At 47.2% G+C, this 27,724-nt stretch overlaps 13 protein-coding genes across 13 annotated transcripts; 7 read left to right on the forward strand and 6 right to left on the reverse strand.

Moving 5' to 3' along the window:
• Positions 1–195: 195 nt before the first annotated feature.
• On the reverse strand, positions 196–5,019 carry MGL_2782 (DNA-directed RNA polymerase II subunit RPB1; the record flags this gene model as incomplete). The annotated part of the gene is made up of 1 exon (XM_001729744.1): positions 196–5,019. One exon carries the CDS (start codon positions 5,017–5,019, stop codon positions 196–198), a length of 4,824 nt encoding a protein of 1,607 aa, XP_001729796.1.
• A 1,953-nt stretch (positions 5,020–6,972) lies between these two features.
• On the forward strand, positions 6,973–7,842 carry MGL_2783 (uncharacterized protein; the record flags this gene model as incomplete). Its single annotated transcript, XM_001729745.1, has 1 exon — positions 6,973–7,842. The coding sequence occupies one exon, from the start codon at positions 6,973–6,975 to the stop codon at positions 7,840–7,842; it is 870 nt and encodes a 289-aa protein (XP_001729797.1).
• Positions 7,843–7,957: 115 nt separating this feature from the next.
• On the reverse strand, positions 7,958–10,549 carry MGL_2784 (uncharacterized protein; the record flags this gene model as incomplete). Its single annotated transcript, XM_001729746.1, has 1 exon — positions 7,958–10,549. The coding sequence occupies one exon, from the start codon at positions 10,547–10,549 to the stop codon at positions 7,958–7,960; it is 2,592 nt and encodes an 863-aa protein (XP_001729798.1).
• Positions 10,550–11,436: 887 nt separating this feature from the next.
• Positions 11,437–12,458, forward strand: MGL_2785 (uncharacterized protein; the record flags this gene model as incomplete). The annotated part of the gene is made up of 3 exons (XM_001729747.1): positions 11,437–11,611; positions 11,942–11,980; positions 12,025–12,458. The coding sequence occupies 3 exons, from the start codon at positions 11,437–11,439 to the stop codon at positions 12,456–12,458; spliced, it is 648 nt and encodes a 215-aa protein (XP_001729799.1).
• Positions 12,459–12,678: 220 nt separating this feature from the next.
• On the reverse strand, positions 12,679–15,378 carry MGL_2786 (uncharacterized protein; the record flags this gene model as incomplete). Its single annotated transcript, XM_001729748.1, has 1 exon — positions 12,679–15,378. One exon carries the CDS (start codon positions 15,376–15,378, stop codon positions 12,679–12,681), a length of 2,700 nt encoding a protein of 899 aa, XP_001729800.1.
• A 399-nt stretch (positions 15,379–15,777) lies between these two features.
• MGL_2787 (uncharacterized protein) lies at positions 15,778–16,160 on the reverse strand (the record flags this gene model as incomplete). Its single annotated transcript, XM_001729749.1, has 2 exons — positions 15,778–15,955; positions 15,994–16,160. 2 exons carry the CDS (start codon positions 16,158–16,160, stop codon positions 15,778–15,780), a joined length of 345 nt encoding a protein of 114 aa, XP_001729801.1.
• A 694-nt stretch (positions 16,161–16,854) lies between these two features.
• Positions 16,855–17,345, forward strand: MGL_2788 (uncharacterized protein; the record flags this gene model as incomplete). Its single annotated transcript, XM_001729750.1, has 2 exons — positions 16,855–16,920; positions 16,965–17,345. 2 exons carry the CDS (start codon positions 16,855–16,857, stop codon positions 17,343–17,345), a joined length of 447 nt encoding a protein of 148 aa, XP_001729802.1.
• A 633-nt stretch (positions 17,346–17,978) lies between these two features.
• On the forward strand, positions 17,979–18,575 carry MGL_2789 (uncharacterized protein; the record flags this gene model as incomplete). Its single annotated transcript, XM_001729751.1, has 1 exon — positions 17,979–18,575. The coding sequence occupies one exon, from the start codon at positions 17,979–17,981 to the stop codon at positions 18,573–18,575; it is 597 nt and encodes a 198-aa protein (XP_001729803.1).
• A 197-nt stretch (positions 18,576–18,772) lies between these two features.
• MGL_2790 (uncharacterized protein) lies at positions 18,773–19,576 on the reverse strand (the record flags this gene model as incomplete). The annotated part of the gene is made up of 2 exons (XM_001729752.1): positions 18,773–19,465; positions 19,520–19,576. 2 exons carry the CDS (start codon positions 19,574–19,576, stop codon positions 18,773–18,775), a joined length of 750 nt encoding a protein of 249 aa, XP_001729804.1.
• A 1,507-nt stretch (positions 19,577–21,083) lies between these two features.
• MGL_2791 (uncharacterized protein) lies at positions 21,084–22,238 on the forward strand (the record flags this gene model as incomplete). Its single annotated transcript, XM_001729753.1, has 1 exon — positions 21,084–22,238. One exon carries the CDS (start codon positions 21,084–21,086, stop codon positions 22,236–22,238), a length of 1,155 nt encoding a protein of 384 aa, XP_001729805.1.
• Positions 22,239–22,303: 65 nt separating this feature from the next.
• On the reverse strand, positions 22,304–23,245 carry MGL_2792 (uncharacterized protein; the record flags this gene model as incomplete). Its single annotated transcript, XM_001729754.1, has 1 exon — positions 22,304–23,245. The coding sequence occupies one exon, from the start codon at positions 23,243–23,245 to the stop codon at positions 22,304–22,306; it is 942 nt and encodes a 313-aa protein (XP_001729806.1).
• Positions 23,246–24,009: 764 nt separating this feature from the next.
• MGL_2793 (uncharacterized protein) lies at positions 24,010–25,212 on the forward strand (the record flags this gene model as incomplete). The annotated part of the gene is made up of 1 exon (XM_001729755.1): positions 24,010–25,212. The coding sequence occupies one exon, from the start codon at positions 24,010–24,012 to the stop codon at positions 25,210–25,212; it is 1,203 nt and encodes a 400-aa protein (XP_001729807.1).
• Positions 25,213–25,386: 174 nt separating this feature from the next.
• MGL_2794 (uncharacterized protein) lies at positions 25,387–27,687 on the forward strand (the record flags this gene model as incomplete). Its single annotated transcript, XM_001729756.1, has 1 exon — positions 25,387–27,687. The coding sequence occupies one exon, from the start codon at positions 25,387–25,389 to the stop codon at positions 27,685–27,687; it is 2,301 nt and encodes a 766-aa protein (XP_001729808.1).
• Positions 27,688–27,724: the final 37 nt, after the last annotated feature.

Genomic DNA, 27,724 nt, shown 5'->3' on the forward strand with positions numbered 1-27,724 from the left:
CTACCAACCTCTTCTGCAAAGTGCTTTCTCGCGAGCGCCGAGTGCATCTATGTCGGCCAAGATTACAGGAAACATTGCATGGTTTCGATCAAAGCAGCGGCAAAACGAACTCCACAACAACATTGATTCACATGCACAATTCTGGCACTTCTATATAGTTAAAATTCTAGTTTCTGGCTCAGACTCAAGTCGATCTCAGCGTTGCCAAGTGGGCCTGCTGGTCATTCGACTACGACGAGGAGATGCAGCACCGGAAGCAGCAGAAGCGCCAACATTTCCGCTGGGAGAATACTGAGGAGACGTCGGGGAGTATTGAGGTGATGTCGGAGAATATTGAGGGGAAGTAGGAGAGTATTGCGGCGATGTAGGAGAGTACTGCGGCGATGTCGGTGAGTATTGCGGAGACGTCGGCGAGTACTGTGGCGATGTAGGCGAGTATTGCGGAGAAGTGGGAGAGTATTGCGGTGACGTTGGCGAGTACTGTGGCGACGTCGGCGAATACTGTGGTGACGTGGGCGAGTATTGCGGTGACGTTGGCGAGTATTGTGGCGACGTCGGCGAATACTGTGGGGAGGTGGGAGAATACTTCGGTCCACTCGCTCCAAGACGACGACCTCTTGGTCCAGCCGGCGACGTTGGTGAATATTGAGGAGAAGTGGGTGAATACGCTGGAGACGTAGGCGAGTATACTGGACTTGTAGGTGAATAATTTGGGCTTGCTGGTGACATCCGAGACGTGTAAGTGCTTCGAGCATTGGAGGCATCAATTACGGGACTCGAAGGCGAGTAGCTCGGGCTCGTAGGACTGTATGAAGGCGAAGTTGCTCCTGCGAAAATCCTTGGCGATGTCGGACTATAGGCAGGAGACGTCGCTCCAGCGGCACCAACCCATGGACTCATCGCACCCAGAGCAGGGCTTGTTGCATTGTAAGCAGGACTGGTTGGAACGTATCCAGGAGACGTTGGAGCAAAGCCATAACCAGGGCTTTGGGCACCAAGAGGAGTGCGCATTGGGCTCTGTCCTGCACTAAGATATTCACCATAACCACCCTCGTCACCGCCAACCTGCACCAGTGGTGAGAAACTTGCTTGTTGTTGAACGCGGAAGTCGTCATCAATGTTTGGTGAACCTGAGTCGTACGGTGTCATGCCTCCTGGCGTGCGCGCGCCCAAGTCGTCGCTATCCATGCCCAATTTCGATACCCAAAGGTTTGCGTAGGATTGATCTCTGTTCACGATCACGTCCTTAAGCATATCCACATCCAGATTCAAGTCAAATGAACCAGTGCCCATGGGTGCCATCTGTCCCAGAAGTACATTTTGTCCCACACCTTTACAATCATCCATGTCTCCCATCGAAGCAGCTTCCATCAAAATCTCAACAGTTTCTTCGAATGTGCAACGCATAAGTGCTCCTTGGTTCGTCCGATTAATACCATGGCGCGTAATTGCCATTAATGTACCTTGGCTTGTCATAATATCGACTAGCAACGCAAGGTGTCGATAGTTGACATACGATCCATCAAACTCGATGACATTGCGAATTTCCTTCAGCAAGGAACCACGAGCAGCCTCAATACCGAACACGCGGAATACTTCAACACAGTTGTTCGAAAGAGTGCGCGACACATCGACACCATCGACAGCTAGAACATCTTTCAAGTTGGTACCGTCTGTTTCCAGCACATATTCCTTCAAGCTGTCCCATTCACCCGTCTCAGGGTCGAAACGCCGAGTAATTTTGTCTTGCTTTACAATAAAAACTTTCGAGATTCCAGGAACACCCTTCAACGCAATATCAGTGAGCATTTGTTGCGCCAGACTCTTCAAGAATACGTCTTCTTCACCCTGAACTTCCTTGTCTGGATCATTATCAACAATACGAATTCGCAACACGAGCTCTTCAGCATTGTCTTCAGAATGCATAACAAAAATATCGCGACCAAACATGGCACCAATTTTCGACGCTACCTCGGCCATCGTCAAATTTTTGTCGAGCATTTGTGCACGATCAAGAACGAGACGTAAGAGCCAAGGCGACTGTCGCTCCAGACTGGCTTCCACTTCTTCATCAGGGATAGCAAAGAATGCATCGACAAAGTCACGATCCTCTGGGATCACTGTGGAACTGGGATCGGGGTCGTAGAATACTTCGACTGCTGATGTTACTGTCTGTAACGTTGTGTACGCGAGTGCCGTCTGAATGATTTTTGCAGATTCAGACGATGCACTATATTTAGGGTGCAAATACACTGTTACCGAAGGGGTCTTGATGTTTTCGGCGCAGTTGATGATCTCCTTCAATCGTGGCACACCCAGCGTCACATTCTTACTCGACACACCGGCGTAATGGAATGTGTTCAGAGTCATCTGCGTTGCTGGCTCACCAATGCTTTGAGCAGCAAGTGTTCCGCACATCTCACCCGGCTGAGCAACACTGCGAGCGAATTGACCTTCGATTTCTCCCAAAACCCATTCCCACGCTTCACGTGTGAGATGGTGAACCTCAATTACTTGTTTAGAGCATAGGAATGAGCGCAAGTGAATTTTGAACAAGAGAGTTGCATTCTCCTGCATGACGCGACTGATTTTGTCGTCACCACGAACAACCAGTAGATTGTTAAGCACACGCTTTAACCCGTCAACGATTTCAAATGGTGACAAGTCGCTCGGTTTGCGAGGATCAATGTGGAAAATTTGCTGCGCATTTAGGACGAGGCGAGCGATATTTAATGGCAGGTATGTATCCACACGGTCAGTTTGGAACACTTCGGTTCTAAGGGTTTTTCGGTCAGCTTCAAGCTGTTCAAATTCTCCTTCAAGCAACTGCTCCAGTTCAGGCGACCAATCACCTAAGCCTGCCCGTAAAGTGCCCTTTTTGAATCCACCACGACTTAACTCGACCTTAAATCGGCGTCGGAATTCTTTGTCATTCAAGCCATGTGTGATCAGTTTTTGTCGTTCGACCATCGCACCATCAATGCCATCTTCACCGTAGGCAAACTCAATAACATTATTGGTAGAATTACGCACAGTGCCGTCGTAACAAATAGTCACATCTTCTAGAGCTTTGACCAAACGACGCTGGATGTAACCGGTTTCTGCCGTCTTCACAGCAGTGTCAATCAAACCCTCTCGACCAGCCATGGCGTGAAAGAAAAATTCATGTGCTGTCAACCCACGGAGATATGAATTCTCAACGAATCCTCGGCTTTCTGGCGTGTAGTCATCTTTAGTGAAATGCGGCAAGCTGCGGTGTCTGAAGCCAAATGGGATCCGCTTGCCTTCAACCGACTGTTGACCGACACAGGCAGACATTTGTGAAATGTTGATGAATGATCCTTTTGAACCAGCAATTACCATCTGTTTCACATTATTCCAGTCAGGTAAATTCTGCTCTGCATGAGAACCAACGTCATCACGGGCTTTGTTGAGAATACGGTTGACGTTTGCTTCAAATGATTCACGCAACGTCATACCGGGATCAGCCTTGAGCCAGTCATGGCGAGCTGCCTGAATGAGATTCATTACATCAGACTTGGCCTTGGCGATTGTCTCGTTGATGTTTACTGTCGTTGCTTTGTCAGGAACAGTATCGCCAATACCGATGGAGAATCCATTGTGCAGAAGCCAGTAGTTCACAACGCGCTGTACACCGCTGAAAAAGTCACGACAAACAACCGGCCCGCGCTCCCGGAAGATGATGTGAATTAAACCACCCGCAGTCGAGCCAACAACCTTTTTGTTGATGACACCATACATGATCTCACCATTTTCAATATGAACACCATCATCCTTCACAAAGTTATTGCTAGCTGCTTTGGCATCCCCTAAGAAAACATTAATGCCCTTCGGAATGCACAAAGACAGAAGTTGCTTGCCAGACCAGTATGGCTTTGGTTTCAGAATACATGGCTGAGGCACGATTCCATCCCAACCAGGCAACCACATCAAAATATTTTGGACTTGATCATAATCCATCAGACAGTCACGAAGGGTGAACTTTCGGACACCACAGAGCGTATCTTGTACGATGCCCATGACCGGCTTGTTCGCTTGGGGCGATACAATCTGACGCGGTACCCATGCGATCTGCGCTAACTCAGCACGAGCTTCTTCGCTTTGTGGAACGTGCAAGTTCATTTCATCACCATCAAAGTCAGCATTATAGGGGGGCGTCACGCTCAAATTAAGTCTGAACGTCGAGTAGTCCATAAGTTTCACACGGTGAGCCATCATACTCATTTTATGCAAACTAGGTTGGCGATTGAAAAGCACATAATCACCATCCCGAAGATGTCGCTCAACAATCCAGCCGGCTTGCAGTGCAATGTCGCCACGTCGGTTATACTTTAGATCAATACGTTCGCCAGTGTCTCGAATGACATAGCGAGCACCAGGGTATTCGTTCGGACCGTTTCGAACCAAATCGGATAAATAAGCACGGTTGTAGGGTGTCACTCGTTCAGGATAAGTTAAGTTGCGCGCTATACTCTTGGGGACGCCAACTTGATCGAGCTCAAGATTGGGATCACCGGTAATGACTGTGCGAGCTGAAAAGTCGACACGTTTTCCCATCAAGTTACCACGCAGTCGCCCTTCCTTTCCTTTCAAACGTGCACGTATAGCCTTGACCGGACGACCTGATGATTGCAGGGACTGCGGCAGTCCTGCAATGTCGTTATCCATGTATGTCGCCGTGTGATATTGCAACAAGTCAGCAAAATCATTCAAAATGTGTGCAGGTGCACCCTCTTGTTCCATACGACGAAGATTGCTGCTTGCTTTGATGATATCCGCCAGTTTATAAGTCAAGTCATCTTGCCCCATACCACTGCCGAACTCGGTCACACCGGGACGCACCTGGGGCGGCGGCACAGGTAAAACTGTTAGGACCATCCAGTCAGGCTGTGCAAAATCATCTGAGAGTCCAAGAGTGTTTACATCGTCAGCTGAGATTTTCTTCAAAATAGTGTGCACTTCTGAGGCGGGGAGAGGTCGCTTTTCTGTTTGTGCCATCTTACTAAATTCTTCAGCGTCGTCCTCTTTGCTCTGGCGCCAAACGGTAAACAATTTGAGCGCTTCTTTTCGGATAGCTGGCTGCAAACGACCACATCCACCATGGCCTATTTTGGGTTGTGTGACCTCACCAAATTCATCTTCTTCTTTGCCCTCATCTGCCTCGCAAATGCTAATTTTTGAGCAGTATTCCCACACACGTTGGAATCGCCTTTTACGATTCACACGAGTAGATTGAAGAACATTTTTAAAGACAGGGTCAGAAACCTAAACTGGTTAGTAACGATGCTGTGATGTGAAAAATGAATCCACTCACAGGGTCAGCCTTGAGTTTACCGCAGTGGACACAGACACACTCCAGCAGCTTTTTGACCTTACCAAGGAATCCGACGTGGAAGACTGGACGAGCAAGGTCAATGTGTCCAAAGTGACCCGGACACTCCGCCATTCCTTCGCCACAAGTCTGACACTTGTAATTCCTATCAATCGTGCCGAGCCTCGGATCAGACAGGCCTCCCACCTTATACTTCCCTGTTGCATCGTCTTTCACCTCAGGGAACTCAACTTTGCAAACAGAGAATGCACGCTGTAGATATCACATATGTTTTAGTATTCTGCTATTACGCGACCATAAATACCCACAATCTCCTCCGGACTTAGAATCCCAAACTGTACCTCCTTGACTGGACGAACCGGAGCCACAGACGGCGCAAACTGGTGGCCAATCATTCTCGGCAAACAGAATATACCGATCCCCTACGTCAGTAGAAGAGTTGGGACCAGAAGGATGGTTCGATCGTGATTCGACCGGAAGGATTCACGCACTGCAAAGAGTACGAATGTGGCCGACGACTTTCGAGTAGACAAACAGAGGTGAAACTGAATGTCCGGCGAAGACAATCACAAATACTTTTGTGTGTGCTTCGACCACGCGTCGTCGTCGTCGAAAGAGAGTCGATTCTTCCGCCACATTCGCTTTACCCGACAGTCAGCAAACACCGCATCACAAGCAGGGGGCAAGCCTTCAGAAAACACGTGTTCGTCATAATATGGACCAATCAACACACTACAATCGAAGTTATGCCACTTAACGCACGTGATCATCCACAACCATACGAGCCTACTCCGCCACATACGTATTACGCACGGCTCACCATCAGGATGGGGTCGGCAAAGAACTCGTTCCATGAGCTTGTGGAAAAAGCCACGTCGTCACTCATTCCTTCTGGACACGAGGATATATACCTATATTTCGAAATTAGTGATCACATCAGGGCCAAAGATGTGACCCCAGAATTCGCCATCCAGGAGCTGAAGCGTCGTCTTTTGCACACAAACCCCAACATACAACTTTTTGGTTTGAGTGTATGTTGTGTCGTTTTCGTTTGGGGTGAGATACTTACATAACAGCTCATTGACCATTGCTTCAAGAATGCGGGCATTCTTTTTATTAAACAGATTGCGACAGTTGAATTTATGAATACCATCACGTCGATTGTACGTGATCGACCAAATCTTGCCATGCCTGTAAAGTCAAAGATTCTCCAATGCTTGCAAGATTGGAAATATATTTCTCGAAACAATGCGGATGAACTATTTGTCATAGCCGAGGCTGTCCATGGCCTGGAGAAGGATGGGTTTGAACTTCCACCACCTGACCCCGTAATCTCCAAAGCCGGGGAAGCTTTCACTGATACACCTATTGCACCTGAATGGTCGGATAATCCTGTTTGTACGAGATGTCGCTCCGAGTTTGGAACATTCTTGAGAAAGCCTCACTGTCGGAATTGTGGTCGAATATTCTGCTACAGATGTTCCGCCAAGGCCATGCCTTTACCCTGGTATTGTATCAACAGTGCTGTACGGGTGTGTGATGGATGTTTTCAGCGCAAAGGACCTGTTTCCAACCCCCTTTTACATAATACTACGACCCGATCTGCATCATCTCCATCAATGGCTAAAGAAGAAGATGAATTAGCTCGTGTTATGGAATTGTCGTTGAAAGAATACAACGAGCGAAACACTTCTCTTGCCACACATTCGCTTATGGGCTCGCCAAGGAAAGGTGATGAGCAATCTGATGCTGATGATGATCCTGACTTGGCTGCAGCTATAGCAGCCAGTCTTCGTGAACAAGATGCCCGCCAGCCGAAAGAAAAGGCAGTGTTAGGGACGTCATCGGCGTCGCGACAAGGCTACCAAAGAACTGAACTTGAGCCTTCATTGTCAAAAACATTGCAAACTGAACGTCCTCTGGACGTGCATACGAATGATTTAGATAATATACTCACATTTCATGATACCATCTTGCGCCATGATGCTCCATGGGCCAAGAATATTGCGACTGATGGCATACCTCAACCTGTACAGAACATTCACGACAAAGCTGCAGTGTCTCGAGCTAAATTGGCGCGAAAGTTAGACCTAGGTCATCGACGACTTCGTGAGCTTTCCAGCTTACAAGAAAAGCTTTCAGAAGTCGTGAAAATGTACGATCGATTACTTGATTCACGCCTTGGCGAAAGAGACTCTTTACATGGGACTGAAAATCGTCCGGACGGCGCGAATTTCACCTACAGAGATCCCTTTGGAACATCTTTTCCACTTACTAATAACCCTGACCCATCCGCCCCGCCTGCTCCGCTATCACCCTCTTTCGTTTCCTCAGCCCCTCTTATCTCAGACTCGAGAACAAGCACTTCGACGAAACAGCAAACATCCTCCGATTCGATGCACGGCGAATTTCTCATAAAGGCTTGTGAGAAGAATCCTCAGCATCTTGACGAATCTAATGTGCAAGAAGCCATGCTTATAGAACTGTAAAACCATGCAAGTCTATTGATCTCATTTTGGGTCGAAAATTTATTTACGCAATATTCGTACAGCGAAAATTCTCTGTTTTCCATTTCTTGTGCGCAAACTTAAGAGGTATACGGCACTAAGGGGATGATTTGTCTCTAGAAGATTCAGCCGAGTCAGGAGACGAAGAACTTTGGCTCCAGGAAAACGGGGTCTGTGATAAAAGACTGGAGGTTAATAAAGAAAAGGCATGAACCGCTTTGCTCACAGCTGATTCTGCTGGCTGCTCGACATGGATTTCAAAAAGATGCGTGTGCGTTTCATACCATATAGCGAACGGAGTAACACCTACTGCATATATCAAACCCCATACATAGCTTTGGAACCAAACGGAGTTTTGGTCTGTCCATTCAAAAGAGCAGGCCTGAGGCTCTGGGGCTGACGGGATTACCTCCGAGAGCGGCTGATCGCGAAGGAATGCCAGCACTTGCTCGTGTGCGGCAGCACTATTCATCACTGGCGGACTAGCGCAAAATTCATTCATTCGAGGGACAAGATAATCAAGCATAGGCTTAAGAACATCAAAGGAGAGTTTTGATAGCCACGTGTTGACCCACTCTTGATTTGGGACAAATCCATGCTTTCCAACGGTGGATGCAATTTGATCTAGCTGCTCACGGGAATATGATTCTTTTGCTTTGGGAGGAACAGGTGGTGGGTTTTCTTGCCTTGTTTTTAAACCTATTTCCTCTTCCGAAAATAATGACTCTTCCTGTTGGTTTTCTTCTTTCGAGATTTCTTCTGACTTTTGCTCCAAAATGGTAGACTCCGAACAGTCAGAAGCCTGAGCATCAACATCTTTCATCTCAGAAAGCGCAGGTTTAGTTATATCAGTAGCACGCATGTTCTTCGAATTGTTATTGTTGATTGAATTCAAATCAGCTTTAGTCGGTTCGGATTCAAATGTGAATGAATCCAGATCTTGCAACTCATTAGCCTCGCATTGTAGTGTAGCAGATCCATTAAGAGGATGTTTCTCTGTTTTGCTGCCAAATTCTTGCTCTGTTGAGTGCTCTCGATTTTGTTTTGCTTCACCTGCATTTTCGCTGAGATGTTCTCGTTCGGCTATTTTTTCCCCATCGGTAAGGCTCTTGTCAGGCGAAATTGGTGGTAAAGGCCGATTCAAATCGACTTGATGTTGGAGACCTACGGGCCCCGGTTTCTCTACCGCCTCAGGCGTTTCGTTCGTATTCGAAATTGAATTATTGCCGTAGTGGTCGCGAGCGAATTGAATCGTCACAAGAGCTGAATCTAAATCAAAAGTGCGAGTCCTCTCGATGATGTGCGCGGATCGCACAAGCACATATATCAAATGACCATTTGAATTAGCATTAAATTGAATAGCCCTTGAACACGAATCAAAAAGCAGTCGAAGCAAGTAAGGGTGGTTTGCATCACTGAGCAAAAACCTAAAAGATGCGAAGTGATGTAATAGCTGCTCAAGACGAGACGCAGAGGCCACCGACATCCTTTGCCAATATGGTGAAGTATTGTACAAAATTAGTAATAAGCTAGGGTAGACATTCGAAAGCTGTCCCGAACTAGTGGTGATGAGCAAGTAGATGCTTTCAATCAAGACGTCGAGCGCCAACGTTCCTTGTCGTCGAAGCAACCGAACAGGAACGGTTATGTTTTCCGCACTGTTTGGCTTTGATAAACACTTGGCAAAGTCTTTGTGAACCGAGAGATCTTGTAACAAGAAAATAGCCAATTGAGCTTGACCCAGCGTTGCCGGATTACTTTTGTTGGCAAGAGGCACATATAACAGCCATGACAAGAAGTCAAAAGAAATCCCTGGACTTTGAGTGATAACTTCGCGGAGCTTTTTGTTTGAACGAAGCAACACCCAGAAAACTACGAGCATCTCAGATACGTGCTCTTGTGCAGGCTTGATGAACGTAGCGCGTGAGCTTCCCATCTCAAAAGGACCATTGGTCACTGCCATACTCGATCGGAACATTTTTCGAGAGCCATTAATTAGGAACAAGAAATCACTTTCACGATACAGTTTCTTGGCATAAAACTCGAAAAGATTTTCATTCGAATCTGGCCGATGTGAGAGCAAGGCACATAACATTTCAAGACACAAGGACGTATATGTATCCCGAGTTACATCAGTGCCGAAAAGCTTCCACGCATCAGCCTGCCGGTAATTTGCAACTGTGTTAAGAAGACTGCACAAGAATGAAAGTACCACAGGGCGTTCCAATTCACAAGTGACGAAGTCAAGAGCTTGCATGGGCGTTGTGCTCAACATATGAGCCGGAACATACATTGGCTTCGAAAGCAAGACCAATAAAAGCCGCATAATCTCAGTGCGGCATTGAATATGTTCTTGCGTAGTGTGTTCTAAATCCATTGGTGATCCAATACCGGCTTCCCATATAGTAAAATGAACACGACTAATATCCGAACTGCCAGCAGCAACAAATTGCTCTTCTGTCCATGGCATGGTGAAACCAGAGTGAAATAAGAGTTCCATGAGTGTCAAGATGAGTATGTAGCCTGTGCTGGGAATGGATTCAGCGTCAGTCATGCGGTCGGCTAGGGGATCCAGAGTAGATTCATCACCATCAGTTAGAATAAACTGTTCTTCATTAGGGTTTGCATCATAGGAATTTTTGGTATCAGGGCGAACCACACTTTGTCGCGTGTTACTACTCGCCCTCATTCGCATGGTTCGAGTTTTGTTTGACCACAGGGCGCTTTGTTCCAAATTTACGATGTCAGTGTCGCTTCTTTCAGCTGGTTCTGATTCATAGATGACAGGAATAACTCTAGACAATACCCGACAGCAGTTTAGCGCCTCCTGACCTCGGTTCCGTTGATCCACTGGCCTTTGAGGAGCTGTGCTGCTAAACAACGCCTCCCATCCTCCGAGGTTCTTTGGTGGCACCGGCGCAAAGTTTGGATCATTGACAAGACTTTCGAGATGCAAGGTAAGTACATCTACAAGAGTCACAAGATTTTCAGGAGCGTCATTTGCAACCCTCCTCAAGTCTTGTACGCTAAGTGTCGAGAATACATCTTCAGTTGAGTTGAATATCGTTGTATACTGCACCCAGTACCGATTATCAGCGCCGGATATGTGGCGCTCTGTATACATTCGAGCAATACCACTCTCAGAAGAGTGTTTGAAAGACTCCCTAGCATCATTGGTACCAAAAATTAGATGCGATGAATACCTCAACATGGTGCTACGTGCCATGTAAGTAAAGCACCGACCAGCTATGACCACTACGCTCGTTGTTATATTACATAATCATTATCGGTACGCATCCTCAACCACGATGGATTTGAGAATCGATCACGACGAGGAACCTGGATAGTTGATTGAACACCATGCTTCCTCGGCGCGTAGATAAGACGGAGCCTCGTAATGCTAGTGCCATGCGTCCGTTTAATGCCCCTGACGTATGGCTCATGGAAAACCGAAGTTCGGTTTACGATGCGATACTTAGTTCTATTGCGTGCGTTAAGTATGCTGGTTTCTGAGCTTACGTCCTCAGTCTGATATCGTCGACCGCACTGATGTCGCCCCTTCCTGATGTCGCAACCATGAGCTTAATGTGCTCGATTGCTTTAATCATGAACATTAAACCATACGCCCCAAGAAAGGAAGGGACAGACATGTCTTCAAATGCATACGCAAGTTTATGGTGCGTAAGCAATATTATGCTCACTCGTCATCAGTTTTTCTCTTTTTATGACTATGTTCTTGGTGGCCCGAAAAGTTCGTTGGTATAATCTCCTCAAACTCACATCAGCTTATTGTGACCAAGCCCAAATAGCTACATTAGTCAAGTCTCATTATCTTATGAGACATGCAATCCAGTTAAATGATTCTGTCTGCTCCATTCGGCAACGTGGTAATACTCGCATGCTTGTGTACTCTATATGCACTATGATCCATGGTTCGCACTGTTCATAGGGTGTCTTTGGGTTCAAAGTCTTGACCCCAGGCACGTGATGGGCTCGCTCAACTCTGGGACGTGCGTTTTTGACTCTCATCCCGTTACTCCACGCCAGCTCAATAAAATAACCGTGATGACAACCATTTCAGACGATCAAGCGTATCTTTTAACGCACCGTGGGGTTCAAGGTTTGTAAAATATTTTGCTTTATTTTTTTTCCTCTAACGACTAGGTGCACAAATTTCCTCTGTTGCAGCAACACCAGTCTATTTGTTGAATGCTATTCGGAACCGCCGTTTCGCTCTCAAAGGTCTAGCTCGCTACAACTGGATTTTGCCTATCTTGGGTGCAGGCATTGGTGCGGGCGTTGGCTGGGCTGAATCTATACAGATCAGCGCACCACTTCTGGCTTATCGCACCTCTGCAGTTCGTGCTGATACAGAACGCATGCGCCGCGATGACTTCCACTTGATTGGGTCTGTTGTAGGTGCACTTACTCTACCTGCTCTCTTCTTACGTCATGTTGGCCTCTTCCATGGCATTCTTGGTGGCGCAAGTCTTGGTGGTGCTACTGGTGTCCTTACTTTCTACGGAAAACGATACTCTGAGGATTCCTTGCCTGACTTGCCAATCCCGGGTACTGAGCAGAAAGTCGAGCTTAAGTAGATAAGCAAATCAAATCTGAGTTTCGAGTGCATTCTCGTTCATCTCGAGGCGTCAACTTTCACTATCGTACATACATATATACTTTTATCAAGTATGTATTGAAACAGGAACGAAGTTCCGCCAACCATATTGTCGTCACCAAGTTGCGCACTGCTGAGCAACCAATCGCGGGACTTGATGGTTTTTCTAGCTCCCTACCTGTCTTTTTATGCCAGCGCTTTCACGGATTACTGTGAAGCTGATCTTTAGCTTGGGCATCTTCCTCACCATCCAGTTCCCAGGTCTCGGTGTCTTCGTCGCCCTCCGGGCCAAGGCCTTCTAGTGTTTGGTGATGCGATCCGTCCGGCTCACAATCCTCAGCCGGGCGCTGTGAAGCTTGTGGCGAGCCCGGGACAATTAATTGCTCTGCTCCGGCGCCAGTCATTTCCTGATCTAGCTGTTCACGCGTATCTTCTTCCACTACAGAAGCTTGTCGCTTCGGCCGTTTATCCAGGACAGTTCGCATGAAATGTCGCATACTCTGGAAAGCCTTTCGACTCGCTTCAAGAAACAGGAAGAACTGAAAGACATGAACACAGTCTTCATATATTTCATTGCGAATGGGAACTCCGGCAAGGGCACATTTATGAGCAAAAAGAACATTTTCGTCACGCAATCTCTCCGCATCACCTGTCTGGATCAACATAGGTGGCAAACCATTCATCTCTCCAAACAGCGGGCTCACATAAGGATGCATCAAGTACATGTCGATGTTTGGGCCGAGATATGCATTGATAGGATTCATGTGATTACCTCGCCCTGGACGGGGCAGATAGTCAAAGTCTTTATTCGTTTCCCATGAGTCACAGGATAGAGTGAGATCAACCCAAGGACTCATCAAAATAGCACCACAAGGAAGCGGATATTGGTTGTCGCGCAAATACATCATGAGGGCCAACGCCAAACCACCACCTGCGCTATCAGCAGCCACGACGACATTATTCGGCGGAATGTGCAAATCATCCGTTAGACGGAAGTATGCATTTGCGACATCTAGGAGAGCACCAGGAAAAATCGTATCGGGCGCTAGGCGATAGTTTACACAAAACACACGGCACTCACAGTACTTGCTGATGGCAATAGTAAGCGGACGGTGTGTTGTAGCAGACATCACAAAATAGGCACCACCGTGAACGTACAAAATCACGCGTTCAGAGCGCCTTCGATTGCCGGTCTGCCACTCATTCTGGAGCCGTCGCCATGTCTGTTTACCGACAATCCACTCTCCTGTAAGCTCGCGCTTCCCTGTCTCTTTAGAGTCGCTTCCAGAAAGAAAACCTTTCAGGTTGCGTCGCTTGACGCGGAATGTAACGGGTGTAACAAGACCATCATCGGGAATAGGAAAAAAGCGCATCAGCTCAAACAGTTGCTGAAGCCCTGAAATTGAGGCAAGATCCGTATTTTCTTCTGCAATTTCTCGAATCATTCTTGTTAGAATTGACATTTCTACTCCCCATGATTTTTTAGGGGGTCCGTACATGAGATGCGACACAATGGCACTTCCGATCGAATAGCTTCTGTTCAAGATAGCGGGTACTGTCCTGATTGCCTTGGAAATCGACATACCCTCTTGTGGTCGCATTTCAGCCTTTGGATCTACACGAGAATAGGCTGGAAGCTTCGCTGTGCGATATTGCTCGAGCAATTTGTTCAATACTTGGATTGTATTGGTGGTATGAGCAACTTGCTGAGCCTGGTCTGACGACTCTCGAATGTAATGACGAGTAAAGTTCCCATCATTCACAGGAATAGACTTGGACCGCTCGGCATTCTGGCAATCTTTTTTATTTAGCGACTCAGTGGTAACGCACCATGTTCCGCTGTTCAACGACGTTCTAATTGGGGCAGTGTCTTTCTTCATCTCCAATTGAGCCTTGAAGCGTTTGACAAATTTTTCAACGCATACTAATTCATGATCCGAAACTGTGAAGTAACGCTTCCGCAATCTCTGCAACACGGCCAAGTCGTTCAGTTGACTGGTCAAAGATTCGCATCTCGAGAGGGGATTGTGATACTCTGCCGGACTCACTCGTCTAAGAATGGGACTTTCTTCTTTTCCTGGACTTAATTGAAGAAAGTGTGTCATCCAAGGATGTTGCAGTGCATCGTGCACCGTCATGCGCTGATTTTTTTCGCACAGACATCGATCAATAAAGTCCTTCGCCAACATGCTTTGTGTTGGCCAAAAGGCCGGATGAAATTCATACTCAATCTGAACAATATTCTGAAACATATGTTGCACACTTTCAGAATTAAATGGGGTATAGCCACACAGTAATGCATATGCAATCACACCACACGACCAAACATCGACATTTTCGTCGTAGCCTTGGCCAAGAAGAACTTCAGGTGCCACATATTGCGGAGAGCCACATGCGGTTAGGAGCAGCCCCTCTTCTGGCATCAGTTTGGCAAGGCCGAAATCTGAAATGACAATTCCCTTATAAATGTCATCTTCATCATACATGAGAATGTTTTCTGGCTTCAAGTCGCGGTGGACGATTCCATTAGAGTGTAAGTATTCGACACCCAACAGGAGCTGCCGCATGATGCACTGGGCGTCGTACTCTTTAAAAGTTGTGCGTTTCACGATGTTATCAAACAATTCTCCTCCGGGACAAAGATCCATGACCAAGAACATTCCCTCATCTGTCTCATAAAAATCCCACAATCGTATCACATTCGGGTGCTGCACACGCATCATTATTTCAATCTCATCTCGTGCAATTCGCCCCGGCCGTACATCCATTTCGTTGCCGTCATGGTCGCTTTGAAGTGGTCGACGAGCAACAATCTTGACAGCCCGCTGCACACCAGTCTCATTTTCCTCACACACGCGTACGACTGCGAATGTTCCATGTCCAAGAACATAGTTTGTCATCGAGTATTTCGACTTGAACTCTGGGGGAATATAGCTTTCGTCATCTTCCAAGAACTGTTCCTGAATTAGTATCCTGTCCTACTACATTACTCGGGCATCTTACCTTCACGAGCCATTGATCAATGTGCTTATTCTTGTCAGATCTATCTTTCCACCCGAACATACCTTTCGAGCTTCTTGCAATGTTTTCCACATGCGTTGAGACAACCACAAGTGACTTGCTCACAGCGTTACTACAGCTCGAATGGGCTCTTGTTCAAATGGAAGGTCTCAGCGAATCAGTCACATGACCGCATATGTGATCCGGCCAGACGATCTTATGGCACATCGACTAGTTCAGTGTACATTTTGGGTTTCAATTTTGAGCACATCTTCAACACTATCCATCCATTATATTTGTCATAAAATAGGTTCCCAACTGACACCGCATCCACATCCACTGCCTTTGGCTTGCGGGTTTTCTACAATAGCGAACTGACTTCCAATAAGCTCAGTGACATAGTCAACGGTGCTCCCTTTAATAAGTGACAATGTTATACTGTCAACAATGATCCGAGCATTAGACTCGACAAAGACACTGGCACATTAGTTATTGGAAAAAAAAGGGTCACTTACAAATCATCACTCTCATATTCACTTGTGAGCTCCATCTTGTATACATAGCCGTGGCAGCCGCCAGGTTCCACAATCACACGCAGACCGAGCTTGGGGTCGCACTCTTTTTCAGCGATTGAGCGCAATTTCTGGATATTAGTTTCTAGACCAAGTTTTGGGTTACACATACATTAATAGCACGCTGAGTCAAGACGATGCCGAGCGAAGCTCCGTCTAGAGCTTTAGGTTCTTCCGGATTATCTGGTTTCTTCGCAATGCTCATGAAACTGCGAAAGGGCGTCATTGTGACCCGAAAACGTGGGTGATATGGCGCATAATTAAGTAAGGCAGCTCTAACGCTACCTCGGACACTTGGCTGTCCAAGAGAGTAGAAACGGGGCCACATCTTCCTTACAGAATTCCAGAGATGTCGCTCATGTGGCGCTCGGCAAAGCACCCTTGAGTACATGGTAGTGGCTTGGGTGACGCGCTCATGTGCGGTCGAGCCACACATATACACATTATTGTGGCGTCGAACATCATTGTTGGTGGTAAACGCACGTGGTGCACGTGACGAGTCATATGGCTGCGGCGTGCAGTTTTCCTTGCGAAGAAGGTAAGCGTCGGTGCGAGTGTCACCTGCACCGGTACGTGATCGACTTCGTGTGTTCGACCGACCATCACCATGAGCGCCAGTGAAGTTGAAGCTATGAAGGATGTGAGTGTATTTTTCAAGTTTCTTCTTATTAGGGCGAGCGAATGCTAACATGCGCTTGATATTGTGTCGATTTCCAGCTGAATCTCGAAAACCAGGACGTGGACGTGAATGAAAACTCGGCGGATCTTCCCCAGTCGCGTGCTGAGCGTAGGAGCCGCAAACTCATGCAGGGCGTAGGCCTGAAGAAAGTGGAAGGCATTCAGCGCGTCACTCTCCGGCGTCCTCGTGGTGTACGTCATTCTATTTAGAAATTTAGTGACTCACACACATCCAGCATCTTTACGTGGTAGCAAAGCCCGAGGTGTTCAAGTCCTCTGTGTCTGACTGCTATGTCATCTTCGGTGAAGTGAAGAGTGAAGATATGAGTGCATTTGCTCAGGCACAGGCTGCCCAGCTGGCACAGGCTCAGAAACAAGCCGGCGAAGACACAGCTGCGTCAACGAATGAACCAGGTTTCAACATTAACGATTTCACCTCCAGCAAGAAGGTTGACGATGACGAAGAAGAAGATGACGCCCCTATCGATGAGTCGGGTGTCGATCAAAAGGACATTGACCTTGTCATGGAACAAGTGTCCTGCTCGCGTCGCAAGGCTGTTAAGGCGTTGAAGGACAACAATGGCGATTTGATCAATGCTATCATGAGCGTAAGCTAGATAAAAATTTTTGAACGTTAGGAGAGGAGCAGTAGCAACATGTGCACATGTGACAGAAATGGCTATCGCTTATCAGCTCTATGACAATATTCATGTGTTGTTCCCTAGCCTTTCGACCCTGTGCAAATAGAACCTCGTAAATCGATGGGGTCATTGGCGAGGACGTAAGTCATTGGATATAAGTAGTTTTCATAAATCCCAGACTGATTGTGATCGGACGCACGCGCAACGCGTAAGCCTGGTGACAACTATCTTGCGAATCCATTCTTTGACCGACACTACGACCTTTCTCTCTCCATGTCGCGCTCATACGACAGAGGTACGCCTTTGCACATTACCAAGTTATAGCTGACACGCATCAAAGCACTTACTGTGTTTTCACCTGATGGTACGTTTCACTAATTTTGTATGATTTTCGCTAATTCAACCAGGCCATCTGTTTGTATCATCCATGTCTTTCTTCGTCTCATGATATGCTAACTTTTGTCCAGGTTTCAGGTCGATTATGCACTAGAAGCTGTAAGAAAAGGAACATGTGCCGTTGGACTACGCGGAAAAGATGTAGCTGTTCTTGGTGTGGAAAAGAAAAGTCTTCAACAACTGCAAGACCCACGAACCGTGCGCAAAACTGTCATGCTAGACGAGCATATTTGTCTTGCATTTGCAGGATTGAATGCGGACGCGCGGATTTTGGTTGATAAAGCACGCGTTGAGTGCCAGTCCCATCGACTTACCGTGGAAGATCCGGTGACTGTGGATTACATCACTCGACACATCGCTGGGATCCAGCAGAAATACACGCAGTCGGGTGGTATGCGGCCATTTGGCATTTCAACTCTTATTATCGGCTTCAACCAAAATGAGACACAACCTCGCTTGTATCAGACCGAGCCATCAGGTATGTTCTCGGCCTGGAAAGCCAACGCCATCGGTCGTTCGTCCAAAACAGTGCGTGAGTTCTTGGAAAAAAATTACAAAGATAGTATGTCGCAAGATGAAACTATCAAGCTCGCCGTTAAGAGCTTGCTAGAAGTGGTTCAAGCTGGTGCTAAGAACATTGAGATTGTCGTTATGACTGGACACGGTGAATTGAAGGCGCTTGAGCAAGAGGAAATCGAGTCTATTGTTAAACAGATTGAGTCTGAACAAGAAGCCGAGGCTGAACGGCGCCGCACCCGTTTGGCAGCCACAGCTAGCGCTGAGGCATCCATGTATGGTGGTTCAAACTAATGCCACGATAACTCGTAGCGCATGTATATCTACTATGGCATATTTTCCCCTCAAAGAACGTCGACGACTTGAGCTATTCGACCTTTCCACCACCACGTGTAATGATTTCGTTGCGGAGCTTTATTCAGATGAGTTTGTTTCGCATAATATGCAAACTCTTATTGATGACCTTGTCATGTCTGGCATGGGAACAGGCTTTAAATATTTTGATTGTCGTAGAATCTGCCGATCGAAAAATGGTGGTCTTGATTAATGGGTGGTGCAGAAGACATCGTACGCAGTCCAGGCACAAACGCTTGTTCCTGCCAGGCCAAAAGGGACTCATCAGCAAAATCACGCCTCCCTGTTTCGTCCCTCTCATCATGGTCTTGCGACTCCTCTGAGCTTGCACGTAAAGCTGGATGTACAAGCGCCAGGAGCGACTGATACAGATTGTGAATCCGACCGCTCCAAGAAACATCTGTTGTTTGTCCCGTATTTGTTGGCAATCGAATAGAGCTCAATTGCACAGGATTGTCCTCTGGTGTCTGTACTCGTCCTTTTACCCAGGCAGGAAGAGCGCATGCCAGAGCCACAATTGTGATCAGAGTCACATTTTTCCATGTAAATATGCGCAAAGAATCGGAGGAAGTAATTTGTTCAATACCCTCACCAATGGCTGTGTAGATCAGCGACGAGCAAAACACCCCACACACAGTGGACATGAAGAAAATCCCCATCGGGATGCCCAGATGTGGTGATATAATGTTTACTAGGAAGTGTGGTGGCACGGGCATCATTCTTAGAATCGTAAGATATGAGAAAAGACTGCTTTCATACTGTTGAACGGTGTCCTTCCATGAGTCAATGCGTTGTTGCCACCTAGGTACGACTTGAATACATGCTCCGATCTGTTTGCTGAGTAGAAAACAAAACGATGCACCAATTCCAATACATATACAAACAATAGGAAGTGCCACAGGCACACCCCACATCGCACCAGCTAAGATGCAAAGGTACATAGATCCAGGAATACAAAATGTTTGAATACTGGCTGTCAATCGATGCGTCCGACGTACAAAAGAAAGGTCGTTACCCATACTATCATGACACGTGAATAATGCTCCTCATTATAATGCCCCAGAATAGTACTCAACAACTTGACATCCTCAAGGGAACGTGGTGCATGAAGATGCGCTCGATCTTCTTCACGTAAGGGTGGTAAAGACACCCACAAAATCAAAATTAATGTCACAGAGCTTGATACAAGTACAAATACAGAAATAAGGATAGTTTTTATAATGAGACGCTGCTTTTCAGGTTTTGTTAAAGGTAAGGGCGCATTCGAAGCATTATGCGCAGGTACAGACTGCCACGCAAGGGAGGTGTTTAGAAACGGGGATTCAAATCGAATTTCGTCGCTTTCATCGCTGTATTCAGTATCCCTTAGTTCGATAGAGTTGCGCAAATCACTCATTGATCCACGCGTTAGTGGCGTACGTGTATGCATATCGGCATGCAGAGACGTCATAAAACATGGATTCGTTGGATTTGGGGATGTGTTCGAGAGTAATCCGAATGTTGGAGGGGTGAGTGTGGAGCTAATAAGCTTGCGCGTGCGTGGATCAAAGAAACAGAAATAATCCCACTGCCTTAGTGTTGGCCTGTGCGAGTCGGAATCTAACCGATGTCTACTAGTGTGATGATGCTTCTCTTCGTGGCGCGAAACTCTCATCAAGAGAGGACGGAGAGCTACCGAAATTGTGCATATGATCGATGAAAACAATAAAAACTTATTTTTTTTAAAAAAATACCATCGCAGCCTCGTCATGGAGCCCTGAGCATTTAAGCCGTGGTCTCAAGTAAGGACTATATGCTGTTCCCAGAATAGCGGAATTGACCAAAGCAATTTAGAGCAAAGCGACAAAAAATTCGAAAATCTGAACTACATGTCTGAAAATAGTTCAATCTGTTCAAGTGTTCTGTCTATCGACCGGCATATTGTTTGCTCATCAACACCTCCGCCTCAAACGCGCATGGAAAGTAAGTGCTTAAGACTCATTCTCAGACTACAGCATCGATTTTACATGCTATCCACCAAATGGATGAAAGGTTTGGGGAAAGAGAGCGCCAGATGCAGGAACGAATACGCACTCTGGAACTTCGTGTTATGCACATGGAACGGAAGTCTTGGAGGCATGCGCGCGGCTCAGGTTCCGCACCGATTACTCCATGCAGCGACCCATCGCTTAGCACTCGTTCATCATCTTCAAGCGCATTATTAACTCCACCGGCACATCAACCTTTCAATAAAAGCACGAATACTCATTCACCCACACCCGAGCCACCATATTTAAATTCGATATCACCAGTTATCGAAGAGGAAGGTCATGATTTGTTTTTGCCAGGTCAGTAAGCGCAAATATCTATCTTTATATCCTTACTCGTACTTCAGGTGCACATGCGTTTGACCAATGCTTGTTATATTTACATCCTGATCCATGCCACATACTGCAAGACGTAGCAAAAATGACTACCGAGTTTAAGACCAGCGATGCTTGTCTCGAAGGCATTTTGATGCACGAAGAACCATTTGAATCAGTTTCGATCGACTCTAATCGTCAACAGGACCAATCTGAAAATAGAGAAATGGATATTTTGTCTATTTATGATGCCTTGCGTGAGATTCTCGTGGACCACAACCAGAACGCAAGTGTGCAGCTTCAACATCAGTTGAAACGCGGCTCATTCTCGAGAAAATTACTAATTTTTGAAGCCATGTCATCTTTGATGATCCCCCTTGCCATAAACCAATTCGGTCACTTTCTTGTCAACCGTGCCATTGGATATTGTGCAGACACGGCGCAACATCTGAGTGGTGCATTTGTACTGCTCGCCTTGTCTCCAGTCGGTGTTCATGTAGTTTCTCATGTGCTGGATGGTCCAGAAGTCTGGAAAATACAAGTGGTCAGAGAGCTATTGCAAGAATCTCTCTTGATAACACTCACAACACAACACTCTCAATGTCTGTGGCATAAGATCCTTCAAATGCGTTGGACAGACCCATCTATGCCCTTAGAGATTCGTGAATCAATCCACGATGCCTTGCGCGGTCGATGGGCATCCTTTGCTAATACAGAGACAGGCAGCACCCTATGTCAACATCTTTATGACTCCAAAATTCTGTGTGACATGGACGATGGAATGCAAGAACTTCTCCAAGAACTTGTCGGTTGCGTTTGTGATCCATGGGGTGTATGGGTCATCCAACACTTACTGGAGCATGGAAGTGTGTCTATACGTGAGTGCATCGCACAATGTTTTATTGTTTCCGCTGCTACAGTCTCGCTTTCCTCATATGGATCAAAGGCTGTACAATGTGCGTTAAGGTACTGCGGCGAATCATTTCAGAACCAGTATGCAGATGTGCTGTGCCGAGTTGTACGAGCAGGTCATGATAATGTTAGATCCGGTGGCGCAAGGCGGCCACTACTAGTTGATGTGGCTGCCACACAGCATGGGCTTCCAATTCTGTCGCTTCTCTTGACGACGATTCTGCGTGCAAAGCGCACACACCTTGTTGATATTATTCGTGTAAATGCATCATATTTAAGACGAAACCGCTCTGGAACACGTGTGGTACAGCTTTGTGGTATGTATGCACCGCGCAAGATTAAGCGTTAAAATTTTGGAGAATCGTAAATGGATATGATCTAACGTGCAGAACGAGCGCGAGCCTGTGCTGGTTACTAGGCACGTTTTTGGAGAGCATCCTTTATTAGTTTACGCAGTTTCTGAGCACGTTTTTGAGCTTTCTCTATGCACCATTCAATGAGTGCCTCGTTCTCTAATGGCTGCGGATGCTTTGTTGTACAAGGGCCAAGAACTTTGAGCCAAAATACATCATACTTTGCGATATCTGGATCATTTACTTCATTATTCACATCGACGAGACCCACCTGAATGCTTCCAGTGCAAAGAGATTCTTCAAATGCTGTCAAATCAGCTAGCACGTATGTAGATTCATACATGCCAAGCGTCATGAAAATCGGCAAATTCATGAGTGGCAAGCGCTCTTTCGTATCCGGGTCGAAAATGGCCTGACTCGAATTTACAAAACGATCGATGCGTGGGAGCTGACAATCGTGTAATGCAGCAACAGTTGCAAGCGCAGCGGCATCCAACACACTGCCTTCTGCACTCACGCATACCACGTCCACGTAAATGGCCCATACAGCCAATCCCTTTTCGATGCAAAGCGCAGAGCGTGGCAATATGCCAGAATTGTTGAGAAACATTTGTAAATTATGTGTCAGAACTTGGCCCTCTTCTTCAGGTGGGCCCGCGTTGTACAGTGGTGAGCATAATGATGAAAGATCCACACTAGGGATGAGAAATCCTTCATTCGGTCTTTCAAGAGTCGGATGTGCAATTCTGGCGGTTACCGATGCCGTAACTAAAGTTCCCTCTCCCAAACGTACGAGTGCACTGCCGAATGGCTGGGAAAGTGTGCCGGTCGCTACAGAGACACTGCGTAACTGATCAAGAGTGCGTCCGTCCTCGCGAATACGCTCTTTCAAGTGTCTCTCCAGGTATTCGACGGGATGCAATTTTTTGAAAATGGTAACAGGAGCAGAGGCGACATCTATCTTTTCCATGTCCGAGGATGATGTGCCAGCCGATACAGACATTATGAATAGAATTGGCAGATGAGACAGGGACCTGAATGTGGACTGTAAGTGAGTGCTTTGAATGGCGTCGGCCAGCGGCTATTACCTGATCTTCATAGCGCGCACCTCTCAACGACCTCCACCGCCCCGACATGATGAATATTGGCCAGGTTTTGCTAGGTAAGCCAATCCTTATCCACCGACCGGAACTTGGCCAGCCGTTGGAAGCCAAGTGCAATTTACCTTGGTCCATGCCCACTCGAGAAACGACCGTGTCTGCGCCAGGAAAGGTGCTTATTGCGGGTGGATACCTGGTTTTGGATCCTGCCTACACTGGATTAGTTTTAGCTACGAACGCCCGATTCTATACTAATGTCTCCTCATCGACTCGCATTGGTCATAAGCCTCTTATTCGTGTTCGGTCGCCGCAGTTCAAAGGGGCTGAATGGATCTATGCTTGTGAGCTACCTGGAGTATATGAAACGAGCCCCGTAGAGGCGGCTAATGCATTCAAGCTAAGGCAGCTTGGAAATGACAACCTTTTTGTCGCGTTGTCTCTCTTATATGGAATTCACGTTGCTTTTGAGCAACTTGGCGCATCCAATGTTTGTACTACACTCTCCAATGGACTGGACATTGTAATTGCTGGTGATAATGATTATTACTCACATCGCGTAGATGGGCGCGCGCCTTCACACGCTCAACTCCAAGCGTTAGAACCCTTTGCTTCTCATGCATGCACCCTTGGAGAAGTCCATAAGACGGGTTTAGGGTCAAGTGCTGCTATGACAACATCACTTGTGGCTGCTTTGCTCTTGCATTTGAACGCTATAACTGTTTCGGTCGAAGATGATGGGCAACTCACAACCCGTTCTCTTGGCCTTGTCCACAATGTGGCTCAGCTTGCTCACTGTGCTGCACAAGGCAAAGTTGGCTCTGGTTTCGACGTATCTGCATCTGTCTGGGGCCATCAATTGTATCGCCGATTTGATCCTGCATTGATCAAAGATCTAATGTACCCTGAGGTTGGCTCGCGTATCATAACGTCACAGGAGAATATTTCTCACGAAAAGCGTCCATTACTCGCTTTACTGCCTATCTTGGACCCTCGTAATCCGCTTTGGGTACCAGCGCCACCGCCCTCTGCTACAACTACAGCTATTGAAGGTCTTGCTATGTTGCGTACAGGAACAGAAGAAGCACGAAAAGCGCGACCCGCACCGCTTCCATTGCCACCAGGTGTACGAATGTGTCTTGCAGATGTTGATACCGGCTCGAATACCCGTACAATGGTGGGAAGAGTGAGTGATTGGCGCCGTCAAAATCCAATTTGGGCGGATCAACTGTATAAGATTATTGCCACGTCGAATCAGTCACTCGCTGATGGTCTGCTTCAACTGCATATGGCTTATGTGAATGATTCTTCCAATTATACACAGGTGCTTGAAGGATTGTCGCATTTACCGTCGAAAGAGTGGGACTTGCATCTGAAATCTGATCTGTCTCCCGTTTACGAGATCTTTGTGTCTGTTCGGAACGCTATGCGATCTATTCGTGCAGGCATGAGGGAGCTGGGTCTTCGCTCAGGTGCGCCTGTTGAGCCGCCTGAGATGTCGCAATTGTTAGATACCACCATAAATGGTGCCCCAGGCATTCTGGGTGGCGGCATCCCAGGTGCTGGAGGTTACGACGCCATGTTTTTATTGTTCTTGGATCCAGCGAGCTTAACTGCGTCTGCTCCGTCACAACCCATGCATCCACCCAAAGACGTGTGTGACTTATGGCTGACTTACCGTGATTTGAGCGTTGGTCCTCTTCTGTGTGGTTCGGATGACATTACTTCGTCATATGTCGCGAGTCTGAAGGACCGTCAAGAGGACGTTCTTTCATACATTTCAAGGGTGTGGGCCCATGCCCCTGTCGGGCTGCATGTTGTGTCTTCGTCCGAGGTCCCAGGTCTCGAGCGCGTGCTCAGATCAAATTCGTAGCTGACTAAACCCATAGGTAGTCCTCTACTGTACGCATGATGTCACTCAAGTAGTGGAGAGTAGAGCTGTGAAAGCGAAGAGCAGAGTGTATGAGAAGGAAAGAGGGGGAGTGAGGGGCTAGTTGACCTACGTGTGGAGATTTTCTGTTTGCCATCAACCAAGACTTCTAGCAGAATGGCTGCTGCAGTGCTACTGAAAGAAGCGCTGCCGTCTTTGGATGAACCTATCGTGACATATCTCGATAGGTACATACAAGACGCAGGTGAAGATCCTAGCGTTGATGTTATGAGAGATGTTGTACATCCTATGCTTGAATCAGCTGTCATCTGTGAACCTCATGACTCAGCGAACCGAAAGGCGCTGCCAGCACTGCTTGAGAAACTGGGCGCGATGGTGGCGGAACGTGTTCCGACTGTGCTTTCTCGAAATGATCGTGGACTTACACGACTAGACAAAGTTGTGGATATGGGTGCGGTCGAAATGAGTTCAACAATTACGTACGACGCAGGTAATGACAGCATGGACCTTGCTCTAGGCCGATCAAGTCGGAACCGCACAACTGTGGATGTAAAGAAGCTTGAAAAACAAGAAGCGAAGACTCGTGCCAAACTTGCTAAGCGTGCACAGCGTGATCTGTATGAATCAAGCAAGCTCGTCGAAAACGCCAAGAAAATGGCTTCCTATGAGGAGATGTACATGCAAGTCAATCCGCTCGAGTCCATTAGCTCTGGCGCTGCCAAAGGTAAAAATAAAGACATTCATCTTCCCAACATTGATGTGAGCTTTGGTAGCAACCGCATTCTTTCAAACGCTGAACTTACCATGGCGTATGGACGCCGTTATGGTTTGGTTGGCCGCAACGGTGTGGGTAAAAGTACGTTGCTTCGACATATGGCACTACGTGATGTACCGATTCCAACAAATGTTTCACTTTTGTACGTGGAACAAGAGATTGTCGGCGACGACACGCCGGCTGTTGACGCCGTGTTGAAAGCTGATGTCTGGCGCGAAAAACTTATCGCTGAGGAACGCCGTTTGAATGCACAGCTGCAATCTTTAGAAGAAGCTGCCAATGCGGCCGTTGTTGCTGCTGATGAGAAGGAAAGTGAAGAAGGACTCTCACGTGGCTCGGCTGTTGACTTACCAACACGCCAGCGTGAGAACCAACGCGACGAGCTCTCGTCTCGTCTGGGTGATGTTCAAGCGAAGCTAGTGGATATGGAAGCAGACACCGGTCCTAGCCGTGCAGCAACTCTTCTTAATGGCCTGGGCATTGTGGGGGCCGACCAGCGCAAGCCCACAAAAGCGTTCAGTGGTGGCTGGCGCATGCGTCTCGCCCTTGCGCGAGCTTTGTTCTGCAAACCTGACTTGTTGATGCTCGACGAGCCTTCCAACATGCTTGACTTGAATGCGATTGCATGGCTAGAAGACTACCTTGTGAATGAATGGGAGGGTACCCTGTTTGTTGTATCTCACGACCGAGCGTTCCTCAATCAAGTTGCGACGGACATTGTACACATGCATTCAGAGCGACTCGACTATTACAAAGGCAACTTTGATCAATTCTATGAGACACGCGATGAGCGGCGCAGGAATCAACTCCGTGAATATGAAGCAAATCAGCAAAAGCGTGCGCATTTGCAAGCGTTCATTGATCGCTGGCGCTATAATGCAGCTCGAGCGGCCCAGGCACAGAGTCGGATCAAGGAACTGGAACGCCTTCCTGTGCTTGAGCCACCCGAGAAGGAATCTGGCGAACATTTCACGCTGCCTGAAGCCGAGAAAATCAGTCCTCCGCTACTGCAGCTTGACAATGTCACATTCGGTTACTCCAAGGACAAAATCTTATTACGTAACATCAACTTTGACGTCACAATGGACAGCCGCATTGCATTGATCGGTAGCAATGGTGCAGGAAAATCAACCCTTATTAGGCTTTTGATCAATCAATTGTCACCTCTGTCCGGCGATGCAAAGCGCAATTCTCGCTTGCGGATCGGCTACTTTTCTCAGCACCACATTGATCAGCTGGATCTCACACAAAACCCTGTGGCGTTCCTCGCGGCTCGGTTCCCAGGGCGTACAGAGCAAGAATATCGCCAACATCTTGGTTCGTTTGGTATTACCGGCACAACAGGGCTGCAAAGGATTGCTACTCTGTCTGGTGGACAGAAGAGTCGTGTCGCATTTGCCCAATTGAGCCTTCTAAAGCCCCATGTTTTGCTGCTTGACGAACCAACTAACCATTTGGACATTGAGGCACTCGATGCACTTATGGACGCTATCAACCGCTGGAATGGTGGTGTCATTGTCGTGAGTCACGATGAGCGGTTTATCAACAGCTGTCTTAAGGAAATGTGGGTATGCGACAACGGCACCGTGTACAAATTCGATGGCAATGTGTCTGAGTATAAGCGGGTTATCGTTGAATCGAACAAACGCAAGTTAGAAGAGGCGGCACGCACAGCACCCTAACTTGGTGATCCACAATGGCACGGACATGATTTGAAGA

The sequence above is a fragment of the Malassezia globosa genome (genome assembly GCF_000181695.2).
Source record: "Malassezia globosa CBS 7966 chromosome Unknown mgl_sf_7.1, whole genome shotgun sequence".
Taxonomy (NCBI): Eukaryota; Fungi; Basidiomycota; class Malasseziomycetes; order Malasseziales; family Malasseziaceae; genus Malassezia; species Malassezia globosa.